Source organism: Anoplophora glabripennis, unplaced genomic scaffold (assembly GCF_000390285.2).
Source record: "Anoplophora glabripennis isolate ALB-LARVAE unplaced genomic scaffold, Agla_2.0 scaffold544, whole genome shotgun sequence".
Taxonomy (NCBI): Eukaryota; Metazoa; Arthropoda; class Insecta; order Coleoptera; family Cerambycidae; genus Anoplophora; species Anoplophora glabripennis.
The window spans coordinates 212,243-226,065 of NW_019416663.1; the positions used below are offsets into that span (position 1 = coordinate 212,243).

The following is a 13,823-nucleotide window of genomic DNA, read 5'->3' on the forward strand; positions in this document are numbered from 1 at the left end:
CAAAATTTTGTTTCTGATCTAACTTACCAATAGTCTAACGAGGTGTCAAAAATGTTTATCTGTGAAATATGTACGACTTAAATGCAACAAATAGGAAACAATAAAACGATAGCAGAAAATGAATTGAAACAATAACAGACACGGTCGACTGACCTGAAGAATGCACAAATATCAATTTAGCGACATCGGTCATAGTGTTTCGTTTACAATAGACAGTAACAAACAATTGCGTCTACACTCGAGATAATCCGGTCGCCGATTGGTTGATGAAATCTCAAGAAAAATTACACCAATAATCTTATCACTTATTTAAATTTGCCAGATTAAAATTGGAACACCTTGCGTAAAGTAAGACTCAATCTAATATTAAATAATTTCTCTTAGAATGTTTACAGGTAGATAAACTTGAAATAGATAATCAATTATAGCCGGGCTATAATTTGATGAAATAAGGGCACTCCCTAAAACGAACTAATTATTAACAGTTTGCGCCTTGACAGTGTCAATGATAGCATAGGGTAGGGACAACGTTATTAGCTGTTGCTTGCTAAAGCAAAGGGCGCGTCTGATTGAAATCATGAATTACTTCCACAGCATTAATTATGATTAAATTGTACCTGGAATGTGCATTTACATACGTCAACGTAGCATTTTAGTACAATAGGGTTCATTATGATGTTCTTATTGTATTGTTTCTCAGGCCTGCAGTAGCATGGAATATATGCCACATACAGGATTTGCCCATTACGAAATGAATAATGGGTCAAATAGTTTTTTATTGTCAAAGCAATAGTGCAAAGATTAAATCATATACTCCATCATTTTTTAATCGACTGTGAAAAAAGGAAAAGTTCGAACAGATCTATTTTTCAACATCATCAAGGTACACTTTGATATAAACATTTTTAATTATAACTATACTATAAACATTACAATTAAAAATGTTTATATAACACGTGACAGCTGCACCTTAATTTTTTTTTTGATTGTGGAAGCATCGAATGACAGTTCATTTGAAAGGGATTAAAACTCTCCGTTCAATGTTGCAAAAAACTTGAAATGTGGATAAATAGTTTTTTGAGAAATTTAATATTATTGGTTTGAAAAATAAGTAATCTTCTCCGTGAATTTTTAAATTTGAAAAAACGAGCATTACTTATTCTACTATCTATCGTGTTCTCATTTGTTATGGTCTTTTTGTTCTAATCGTATATTGTATAGCATTCTTGTAGTGTTTTTTCTTTACTGTATAATTATATAAAGAATGATGAAATATTATTCGTTTAGCCACAGACAAAATAGCTATCGCCCAGCTATATTGTCTGTGGTTTAGCTGTTGTTTAAATTACTATTCAGTCGAAATTATGTTCGTAAAAATATAATTTAATGAAATGCGGTTCTTATCTCATATAATGATTTTATGAATGATTCAACGAATTAAACAAATCTACAAGCGACTGTTTGTGACAGATACATAGGTTGTTTCATCTAGTTACTCAATTAACATGATGAAAAGGTTTTAATCATTACTGAATTGAAATATATCTATACAGACTGTTATGTGTTTAGATAACAAACCGGGTTTATGGAAAAAGAGGATTTGAACTGACAGTGACAAGGTAATTAAATTTAAACATGTTCCATTAACGAATTTAAGGGTTCTTTTATTTCACAATTTTTTAGATTATTTTTCAATTGTCAAAACGAATTTTCTTGTCATATTTCATCAGTTCGCTTAACAAGAATAATATCAGATACTTTTTTATAACTCTTTCAATTTTAAATTAATAACGTCATAAAATTTTAAAATAAATCAATCTGTTTAAGTTTAACGCTTGACAAAAGAAGCAAAAGTAAATCGCAGATCTATTGCCAATCAGTGTCAACCGGTAAAAGCATTTCTTTCACGTTATTTCTCTAATACATGTCTGGAGAGATTTTATCAGAAACCTCTTCCTTAATTTGCTTTAAATTTGATATCGTCTTCTAAAGCAAAATCAGGATGCGGTAAATCTAATTTTTGACTGAAAATTTGAACATGCATCGAGTAGAACCAAAATTTGTTCCTCGTTTGATGTTCGAACAACAGAAAGAAAATCGTGTGGATGTTTGTCGGCAACTTCTTGATAAAAAATTTATTCAAAGGATCATAACGGGAGACAGAAGCTACGACATTGAGACAAATTTTCAATCATCACAGTGGATAGACAAAAGATCTCTACGCCCCAAAAGCACGTCAAAGTGATGCTCACTGTTTTGTGCATTTTGAATTCTTGCCTCAAGGTGAAACAGTGAACCTTGTGTACTACTATCAAGGTGTTTTACAACGATTACGTTAAAGAATCCGCAAAAAGAGACCAGAGTTGTGGCGAGACAACATGGTTCTTACATCATGATAATGTGCCTGCACGCTGAGCTTTGTCAGCTCGTCAGTTTTGTGCCAAAAATCAGATTACTGTCCTCCCTCATCCTCCGTACTCACCAGACCTGGCTCCTTGCGATTTTTTTCTCATTTTCAAAATTAAAATCGGTGCTGAAAGGACGTCGTTTCCATTGATTGATGATATTAAAGCAAATTCGTCATAGACTTCAAAGGCCATTTCAAATGAAGCTCTCTAGGAGTACTTCGAGAAATGGAAACACCGCTAGGAAAAGTGTGTGAATAGGGGAGGGCAGTGCTTTGAAGGATAAAAGTACCAATAATGAATAAAAGTTTCAAAAAATAAAGTTGGGTTATTTTCTGAACAGACCTCGTATGCTTCAACGGATTCATTACAAGTATTAAATCTGATGGCTGATTTTGGTTAAATTGTGTAAACACTTGAAAAAACCTTGAACTAACACGTTTTGTCTGTCCTCGGAAAAACACGTGTTCTCTGTGCAGGAAGGCAATATCAAATTTAAAGCCAATTAAGGATGGGATATGTGACGAATGGACTCCAGACGTATTAGACAAAATTAGGAAAATAACGTCAGAGATATTTTTACCGCTTGACATTGATTAACAACAGATCTGTAACTTACTCTTGCGTTTTCTATGTCATATTTCTAATTTTATGGATATACGTGGTTTCAAACTTAAATAGATGTACTCTATTGTGAATACGCACGGGGTCATTCACGTAATATTTTATCTTAATTATTTTTTTACGTTTCAAAAAAATGGTAGACAAAAGTTTTAGAAAATTTTCTCGCGACTTCGATGCAATATATAAAAAACAATTGATTACATTTCGAAGATACAGACCAAACTTTTGATTTTTTAAATATTTTTTTAATGGAAGATCCTATATATTTATTCTTTTTTCAAATACTCGATTATTTCTGATTACAATGACATACATGTCATATATTTGTTTTGATTGCACAATATTTTGGTTTATAATTAACACAATTTGGTTTATTATTATCAGCATGATTTGGTTTATTATTAGCACAATTTTGTTTATTATTATTAGCACAATTTGATTTATTATTATTGGCACAATTTGGTTTATTTGTCATAAATTTGTTTACCTATTATTAGCACAATTTGGTTTATTATTATTTTTTAGCACAATTTGGTTTATTATTAGCACAGTTTGGTTCATTAATATTAGCACAATTTGGTTTATTATTATTAGCACAATTCAGTTTATTATAATTATTTAGCACAATTTGGTTTATTTAACACAATATTTTGGTTTATTTAGTGATCCTGCATATGGTCAAGATTGCTATGGAACCACTTTGTCTAGAATAGGTTGAATATATTACAAGACATCTTGTATAATAAACTGTTTTTTCTTAATAAAGAATTTAAAGTACCGTTGATTAAATTTACTATGTGCGAAATTAGTAAATAAACCAAAATTTTATGAAAACTGTCAATGAGAATACCATCATATGGCAAAAATGACAAATATATAGGATATTTAAAAAAAACGTGGCACCAACCCGGAAATTGTTTAATCACTTTTCAGTTAATGCTATCCACATCTAAAGTACTAAAATGAGAGTTATGTTAAAATCGATTAATAATATTTATTTCTCTCGTTTACCCCTAATTTAATTTTGAACTTGTCATCACAGTCTACCTGAGTCTGAATAATACTCGTTTCACGTTCCCCATTACGAATATTTCATATAAATAATTCCGAGACAAACTCAGGAACATTTAAATTTTAAAACCCGAATTGCAAAGTTGTGCCCGTACCAGCGGCGATAATTTAAAATGCGTATAATCGTCATAATTTACGTGGCTATGACAGTATTGCTACCAAATATCTCAATTACTATTAGAGCTATATAATGGAAAAACTTCGTTACAATGTTTGGATAAAAATATAATGATCACAAATTATATGTCGAATATATAATACAAAAATCTTTAATTACAGGATGATTTTCATTTAATTAAGTAATATCATTAATTAATTGACTATTTTTATAAGACTCTGTTAATACTTAAGTGCACTATATAGCGTGACCAAATGTGTATTGTCCTCGAGATGCACATTGCACAGATCAAGATGAGAGACCTTAGTAGGACAGGTACTTTCTATGAAAAATATTTACTTAAGCCTGGGAAATGTATGTTATTTAATAAAGGTCTTCGGAGCCCTTTGTCGTTTTAATTTCACCAAGCATTTTCAAGTGTGCAAAGCTTGAATGTATGTCTTATCCGTATAAATAATTGGCCGACCCTTTTTCGGTACTGTTTCATTCTTCTTGAATGTCATGTCGTTCTATTAATTTGTTTTGCCGGATTCTATGGTGTGCAAAAGCTTACCTAAACTTTCCCTGCTGTTAGTATATCCCATATCTCCATGAACGTTCTAAGAATATATTTAAGTGTAGGTAATTTATTTTTTGAACATACAGTAATCAGTAATACTACACAATCGAAGTATTTCCATAAAACTATATTTTAGTTCATTGATACACATATTACCCCGAACATAATGTTACCAACCAGTTACAAAGAAATATAAAAATGTAATAACTATTTAAAATTTATATTTGTTAAAAAAGTCAAATGATAAATGTTTCATTTATGGTTTCCAAAATATCTATAATTCATATGTTTTGTATAACTATGTAACTATTACAACGCAATAGAATAGCAATACATTGTATTCAAGGATCGTAATATTCATGCAATAAAAATCTACAAGGAGAGAATTTTAAACGCATTGAACTAAAAATAGCGACACGCGATAAATACAAAACTCAATGATTCACATTCCAGAAGAAAATAAATCAGCTAAAGAATTCAAAAATAACTGAAGAACTCTTATACATTTTATAGTTAAATAAGAACACGACTTTTAAAAATATGATTTAATAATAAAGAACCTGTCCCACAAGATTCCGTAATTCCTAATTGTTTTATCAATGTTGTCTTAGGTCAATTTTTATTAAAATAAATCTTCATTATTACAACCGGCGCCTCCGCCAAAAATTAAACATATTTTTTGATGTGATTTTTTTCTATTTACCTTTAAAATAGTATATAGAAAATATAGCATATAGGCACATAGTTTACAAATAACCAAATACCAAAGCTGCAATTCAAATTTGAATTAAACTACCTCAGTCGTCTCCTTGTAATTAAAAAAAAAAATTCACATCCCGTACCTCGAAAACGGTGCCCTTCCGAACACGTATTTATAGAAACTTTTTTGTTAATTTGAGAGGTAGGATTCGTCAAGCGCTTTAGTGGCACCCTGTACGGTCTTCACAATTTTGAATAACAAAGTTACCGTATCAGCATATCATTAGGGGTACATTTTTCAATAAATATTCTAACAGATTTTCAAGCTTATGCCTGCAAATCCTGCAGCATTTTCCTAGCTCAACATAGATTTACATGTCATTTCATCCAATATTTTGCCGTGGAAATAACACCGATTCCAATATTTGGATTTTATGCTAGAACTAACGGTTTATCTTTGTTCCAGAAGAAAATGGTAGTTCTGTAACCGCTACTATTACAGATGACCCTATAGATCTGAAAACTTTTATGAAAATATGTGAACAACGCAAGAAATTTCCAGTTCTCTATAAATTAGAATTTGAGGTAAGTTTTTATTTGTATTAAGAATGTAATGATTTGAATATTTACTTTTTGTTTATGCATTAATTTAAGATAATTATAACAAAATCCGTGTTTAAGTATACGTACAAAAAAAATGTACATTATTTGCGGAAAGGTATTTCAAAATATTTGTAGCACTATTGTTGGCTAGTATATTGTATAGAAAATATGACTAACTACAATTTAAGTTATATATTCTTTTAAAACATGTTTGAAATCATTTTTGATCTTGTTGTTGATACCAGTTTTTAAAATCCCATTGATGTAACTTTTTTCTCGCATAATTTCATAAACATAAGCACAATGATATTACGTAAACAGAGCCCTGATAAATGATTACAAGCCACGTGATCAGTAATTAAATATGATTTAGGGATTTTTAGTTAACAGTAGCAATTGTGCAATGTTAATTGTCTAATATCGGCCGTCACGTGACTTGTAATCATTTATGAAAGCTCTGTATAATAATACAAAGGCGTAAAAAAGTTATTATTTCGCATCTACTCAAGGTCTAATATACACACCTTAAAATTTTAAATAAAATCTCAACAAGGAGGTAGAAATAATTATTGTAGAGTTAAATTTTCCCACAATTAAAGTGATACATTTTTTATATAATTATACGAAAAATATATTTTATGATCAACTACATAAATATAGCAATGTTTCTATTTTCTCCAAGAGATTGATATTTAATTATTTAGAAAGGAACATATATCAAATTTTAACAAAAAAACGTTTACATCGGACTTGCGAAATAATTATTTGTTATTATTCTTATCTGAATTCTTAACAACAATAAACTTAATATTAAGTAAAAAATAAATAAATGTTTATTTAATTGTTTTAGTTAACTGTTTTTCTTCATAAAAAACATAGTTTTCAGTTAAGATATCTAGGTAGGTCAAAATGTAGATAATTATATTATCAGAGACATTTCCAAGGATCCTTTATGAATTATGAGGAAATGAAATCAACGGTCTGACACATATGTTACCGCTTTAGGCCCTTGAATCAAAGGATGCTTGCTTGAAACTGTTAATTAAGTTTCAGTCGATTTAACAATTTAATTTAGATTTTATGTGAAATATACGAAATACATATAACAAATATTTTCAAAATTATATTTTAGTTAGGTACTACAAGGCACTTTCATAGTTTCATTGAAAATTAAAATTCATTAAATTAATTTTTCAGTTAATTGGATGCAGATATAAACATTTTGAAGTACTTTCAAAACTGTATAAAGTAAAGAAACTGCAAAGGAATATTGTTTAGACATTTTTCTTTACTTATCATATTTACCTCACTTCCAACGAATAAACTTATTAATAACGGAAATGTTAACATATAAAAGTTCATATATTGTAGAACATTTTTGTGACAATTATTCTACAATTTTTGTGTAACTGCTCATTTTCTAACTATTTACAGAAAAAGTTCACTTAATAATTAATTAATGTGAATATTTAAATCTATACTAGGTCTGTTCAGAAAACAACCGAACTTTATTTTTTTTAAACTTTATTATTAATTTTATACATTATTGGTCATTGTCTCCTTCAAATCACTTCCCTTCCCTCTTCACACACTTTTCCCAGAGGTGGTTTTCGTGAAGCAGTCCTGGATAGCTTCATTTGAAATTACCTTTAAAGTCTAACACAAATTTGCTTTGATGTCATCAATAGTCTGAAAACGGCATCCTCTCATCACTAATTTTAATATCGGAAATAAGAAAAAATCGCAAGGAGCCAAGTCTGGTGAGTAAGGAGGGTAAGGCAGGACAGTAATCTGATTATTGGCACAAAACTGAGTGTGCGAGCGCATTGTCATGGTGCAAAAATCATGAATTGTCTCGCCACAACTCTGCAGCTCGATTCTTGATGGTGAGAGAATAAAATTCTCCCTGGGGAACGTTCCCTCATTTCGCACTACTACTGTTCTATCACAAAATTCATACTGTATTCTCAACACAAAGGGATCGAGCCGTGAAAGTGAAGAACGGGGAACAATGTTATCAAATGTACCGACCAATCAGAAAGCAGTAAATAGGCGGTAGAATGAAAACTAGTGGTGAGCTAGTTATGAAATAAGTGCTGCTTTGTTCAGAGTTATTGTTATTTGTTTGTCACTGTCAGATGCAACCGAAATAATTTTTGATCAGATAGCATAAATGGATTTGTCCAAGATAGAACTTCCCGTTTAGCAGTTTCTCGCCCTCATCAACTTTCATTCCACAATACTATATTAGGCAGTTCCATTTTATTCTATTATTATTTTATCCGTGTACAATCCTTCAAGTAAACACAAATTAGACGAACGTTTTCTCAAAGTTGTCGAAGGATATCACCACAAAACAGTAACTAGAGATATCAGACAGATTGCGGAATTCGTCATTTGTGAAACATGTCAAAAAAATATAGAGTTAGGTTTAATGATCCCTGCCTGTACCTCCGAAAATTTCATTAGAAGAAATAGGGAACAATTCTTCTATCATTACTCAATAGAACACCATTCATGAATACCGATTAATGAGTTTTAGTAGAGACCCGCCTGCGCCCCCTTTCTCTGGTTCCTTTTATTCCCTATAATTCAAAAATAAAGTCCCCGGTCTATTTTGTGAAGTTTTTCACGTAACCGTTATAAAACGCCTTGATAGTACACACGGTTCACTTTTCACCACCAGAATTCAAAATGCACCATTCCATTAAAGTCGAAAAAAACAGTGAGCATCACTTTAACATTAAATCGAGACTGATGTGCTTTCTTGGAGGATGGAGATCCTTTGCCAATCTATCCTGATGATTGAACAGCTTTCGTCTCCCGTTATGATCCTTTGAATGAATGTTTTATCGTCACTGGATTGTTCAAGAAGTTGCCGACAAGTGTCCACATTATTTTCTTTCATTTATTCGATGATCATACAAGGAACAAATTCTGCTCCAACTCGTCAAAATTTCATGCCATGACCTATCAATTGAGATGTTAACCTCTTCAGCAATTTCTCTTCAGCAGGTGGGAATTATCAGTTGAAGTCGAAGGACTTCCTAGTTGAAAATCATTTTCAATTGGCTAACAACTACTTTTAAATCTTGAAAATCTTTCGCAATATTACGTACGTACGATCCATAACATCATCTCCGTAACCCTATTTCGAAAGTTTAAACGTTTCCATGAAAGTTTTCCGCAGTTTCACGCAAAATTTTACGTTGCATTGTTCCAGAAAATCACACATTTCAAAAATCGTCACTAACACTTAAACATGTTGCAATCAAATTACAATATCTCGAAAACTAAATGAGATACCAACAATCCACGAACATGTGGTTACAGAGGAGGTTATGCGCAAGGCAATTCTGACAACTGCATTTCACTAAATATCTCCATTAGCGCGTAATTCAAGAAGTTAGGATATTTTCTGAACAGACTTGATGTACAGGCTGGTCCATTTTCGGTGGGATTTTAGGGTATCTTAAAAACTACTAAAGATATGATAAATCTGACACCACGTTCTCGAGCTCGATTTTCATGGCAAACTCGACTGTCAAATCAGAAATTTGCTATCTTCATTTGTTTCTCAGTTACAAGAAGTTTCTGGTTATTGTGACACTTTTGAACATGTCTGTATCTCAGCTGTTAAATAAGGTAGAGGTAAAGTGAAAACTGCTCAAGACTTGTTTTGCGTAGAATTGAATGCCGGTATTAGACTTTTAGTAGGTCTTAAGATTCCGGAGTTTTGACCCAAATTTATATTTTTTTTAAATGGAAATATGGTCATGACCTAAAAAAATGGAGATTTTTTTGCTTTTCAGCAATATATCACATGCTATAGTTATTTTTATATATAAATTCCATACTTTTTTACATTTTAATATGGCTGACTATGAAAATACATACAAAACTAAAATTCTTACTTTTACAAAACTCATATCTTTTGTAAAAATATGACGTTTATTTTAAATATACAGTACGCGCCTAAAGTATGGAATAAATTTAGTAAAAACGAAACACATTTTTTTGGGAAAAATCCTCGGATAGGACGATTTTTAATTTAAAAAATACATATTTTAGCATAAAAGGCGATTTTCAACAGTCTTTTGTTTTCGAATAATGACGTCATCGAAATTTTTTTTAAATAGCAACCCCCTATTTTTTTTTCTTGATTCTGAAAGGTCGTTTCATTGTCGATCCGACAGTATTAAAATGTTGCCATCTTACATAGGAAAGTTTTCGAGTAAATGACGATTGAATGTTAGAAAACGTAAATTTTATTTATTAAAAAATAATTCCTATGTCAAGCAAATACAATTCATTAAGTTTTCAACCTAAATTAAGTGTTCGAATTGCCACCCACCGACTTCTTGACAATACGCNATATGATAAATCTGACACCACGTTCTCGAGCTCGATTTTCATGGCAAACTCGACTGTCAAATCAGAAATTTGCTATCTTCATTTGTTTCTCAGTTTCAAGAAGTTTCTGGTTGTTGCGACACTTTTGAACATGTCTGTATCTCAGCTGTTAAATAAGGTAGAGTTAAAGTGAAAACTGTTCAAGACTTGTTTAGCGTAGAATTGAATGCCGGTATTAGACTTTTAGTAGGTCTTAAGATTCCGGAGTTATGACCCAAATTTATATTTTTTTAAATGGAAATATTAGCTGGCCATGACCTAAAAAAATGGAGATTTTTTTGCTTTTCAGCAATATATCACATGCTATAGTTATTTTTATATATAAATTCGATCCTTTTTTACATTTTAATATGGCTGGCTATGAAAATACATACAAAACTAAAATTCTTACTTTTACAAAACTCATATCTTTTGTAAAAATATGACGTTTATTTTAAATATACAGTACAGTATAAGTATGGAATAAATTTAGTAAAAACGAAACACATTTTTTTTGGGAATAATCCTTGGATAGGACGATTTTTAATTTAAAAAATACATATTTTAGTATAAAAGGCGATTTTCAACCGTCTTTTGTTTTCGAATAATGACGTCATCGACATTTTTTTTAAATAGCAACCTCCTATTTTTTTTCTTGATTCTGAAAGGTCGTTTCATTGTCGATCCGACAGTATTAAAATGTTGCCATCTTACATAGGAAAGTTTTCGAGTAAAAGACGATTGAATGTTAGAAAACGTAAATTTTATTCATTAAAAAATAATAATTCCTATGTCAAGCAAATACAATTCATTAAGTTTTCTACCTAAATTAAGTGTTCGAATTGCCACCCACCGACTTCTTGACAATACGCAAGTCTGTGTAGAAATTCTTCTTGCACATTATGAATTATTTCTGGGGTAACTCTGTGTATTTAATCTATAATACAATTTTGGAGTTCTTCTAAATTATGTGGTCTATTAACGTTCACTTTCCACTTTAAATAGCCCCATAAGAAATAGTCCAAGGGTGTAAGATCTGGGAATCTCGCGGGCCATTCTATCGGTCCTCGTCTGCCGATCCACCTCCTAGGAAAACAATTGTCCATCAGAAAATCTCGAACAGGGCGCGCATAGTGCGGAGGTGCACCGTCTTGCTGAAACCATATGGTGTCATCAGGAATATCAGGGTCATTATTGTTAGGAAAAATTACTGAACTGGAACAAGGTCATTTTGTAAAAACTCTAAATATCTTTCTCCTGTAAGGGTTCCTTCAAAGAAGAAATGCCCTACTATTCTGTTGTCAACTATTCCAGCCCACACATTTAATTTCTGTGGGTGTTGGGTATGTGTTTCTGCCATCCAATGAGGATTTTCCCGACTCCAATACCTGCAAGTTTGACGGTTCACTGTACCATTGAGACAAAACGTGNCCACATGTTCGTGGATTGTTGGTATCTCATTTAGTTTTCGAGTTATTGTAATTTGATTGCAACATGTTTAAGTGTTAGTGACGATTTTTGAAATGTGTGATTTTCTGGAACAATGCAACGTAAAATTTTGCGTGAAACTGCGGAAAACTTTCATGGAAACGTTTAAACTTTCGAAATAGGGTTACGGAGATGATGTTATGGATCGTACGTACGTAATGTTGCGAATGATTTTCAAGATTTAAAAGTAGTTGTTAGCCAATTGAAAATGATTTTCAACTAGGAAGTCCTTCGACTTCAACTGATAATTCCCACCTGCTGAAGAGAAATTGCTGAAGAGGTTAACATCTCAATTGATAGGTCATGGCATGAAATTTTGACGAGTTGGAGCAGAATTTGTTCCTTGTATGATCATCGAATAAATGAAAGAAAATAATGTGGACACTTGTCGGCAACTTCTTGAACAATCCAGTGACGATAAAACATTCATTCAAAGGATCATAACGGGAGACGAAAGCTGTTCAATCATCAGGATAGATTGGCAAAGGATCTCCATCCTCCAAGAAAGCACATCAGTCTCGATTTAATGTTAAAGTGATGCTCACTGTTTTTTCGACTTTAATGGAATGGTGCATTTTGAATTCTGGTGGTGAAAAGTGAACCGTGTGTACTATCAAGGCGTTTTATAACGGTTACGTGAAAAACTTCACAAAATAGACCGGGGACTTTATTTTTGAATTATAGGGAATAAAAGGAACCAGAGAAAGGGGGCGCAGGCGGGTCTCTACTAAAACTCATTAATCGGTATTCATGAATGGTGTTCTATTGAGTAATGATAGAAGAATTGTTCCCTATTTCTTCTAATGTACTATCACTATCGTAGTTTAGGTACAATTGAAAAATGTATTAGTTGCTAAGAATTAGCAATTTGTTCCATATTTTTTGGGCATCCGGGTAGTTAATGACCAAAGGGTGTAAAACTATAAAACACTTTGCATTGCGCTGGATAATGCTGTTGTGCTCTAAACTAATTAGGATTTCTTGTTTCATTAAATTACTGCACAGCATTTCAAGGAGAAAAATTAAATTAAGGTGCGACATATGATTAACACGCCTTTGGGGCCAGATTTTCGCACATACATGTTTGTAGAGGACTGTATAAACCTAAAATTTAAGAAAAGTGTCTCCCTTTACATGAAAACGGGGTTAAAATAAGGTAAATAAAATGTAATGGAAAATCCGTTGCTTTTAAATATAAAAGCATGTTCATAATTTCATAGGTACCAGATCAGCTGTATTGGTTTACCTTGCTGTAAATATTTAATATATAAACAAAAAAATGATGAACCCCTTGTTTACATATCCATGCAAGTTGTTGCTTCAATATTGGAAATTAAAAAAATAATCATTCATGAAATAAATTTATAGAATATATAATATATAACGTAAATACTATTTATTCTATTCTATTTCTGGTTTTTGAACTGATTGAAAAAAAAATAGATTTATAATATATACTTCTTTATTACAAATTAAATATCAAAGATGTATCAAAACATGACCTTCCATTGCTTAGCCAGTTTAAATAGTAGCTTAGGTATAGCCCATAAATTTTAAAAATTTAATTATTTTAAAGATGAATGGGAAACATCATCATAGAGCGAAAGTCAAAATCTATGTATATTTCCAATGCAAAATGATTATTATTATTTTAGCTTACATTTACATTACTTACACAAAATTATATTTTCTACAGCAGCTTTTTAGTTTTTCAAATTAAAATAGTTATTACAAACGAAAGCTACGGTAACATTATTTGATGTAGAAATGACTCTTAAATTTCATTTTAATAAAATCTAATCGATAATGTGAAAAACCTTAATTAAACCGTTTTTATTTGTTTCCAAATAAAGACAATATTTTA

At 31.3% G+C, this 13,823-nt stretch overlaps 1 protein-coding gene across 5 annotated transcripts in view; it reads left to right on the forward strand.

Annotated features, from left to right (window-relative positions):
- LOC108911838 (receptor-type tyrosine-protein phosphatase kappa) overlaps positions 1-13,823 on the forward strand; it is a 236,027-nt gene that overhangs the window by 121,227 nt on the left and 100,977 nt on the right. For 4 of the 5 annotated variants that reach the window (XM_018716884.1, XM_018716885.1, XM_018716886.1 and 1 more), the window contains one exon: positions 5,943-6,061. In XM_018716884.1, the coding sequence (XP_018572400.1) occupies positions 5,943-6,061 (119 nt within the window). The remainder of the gene's footprint in view (positions 1-5,942; positions 6,062-13,823) is intronic. The other variant, XM_018716888.1, reaches the window with a different exon arrangement.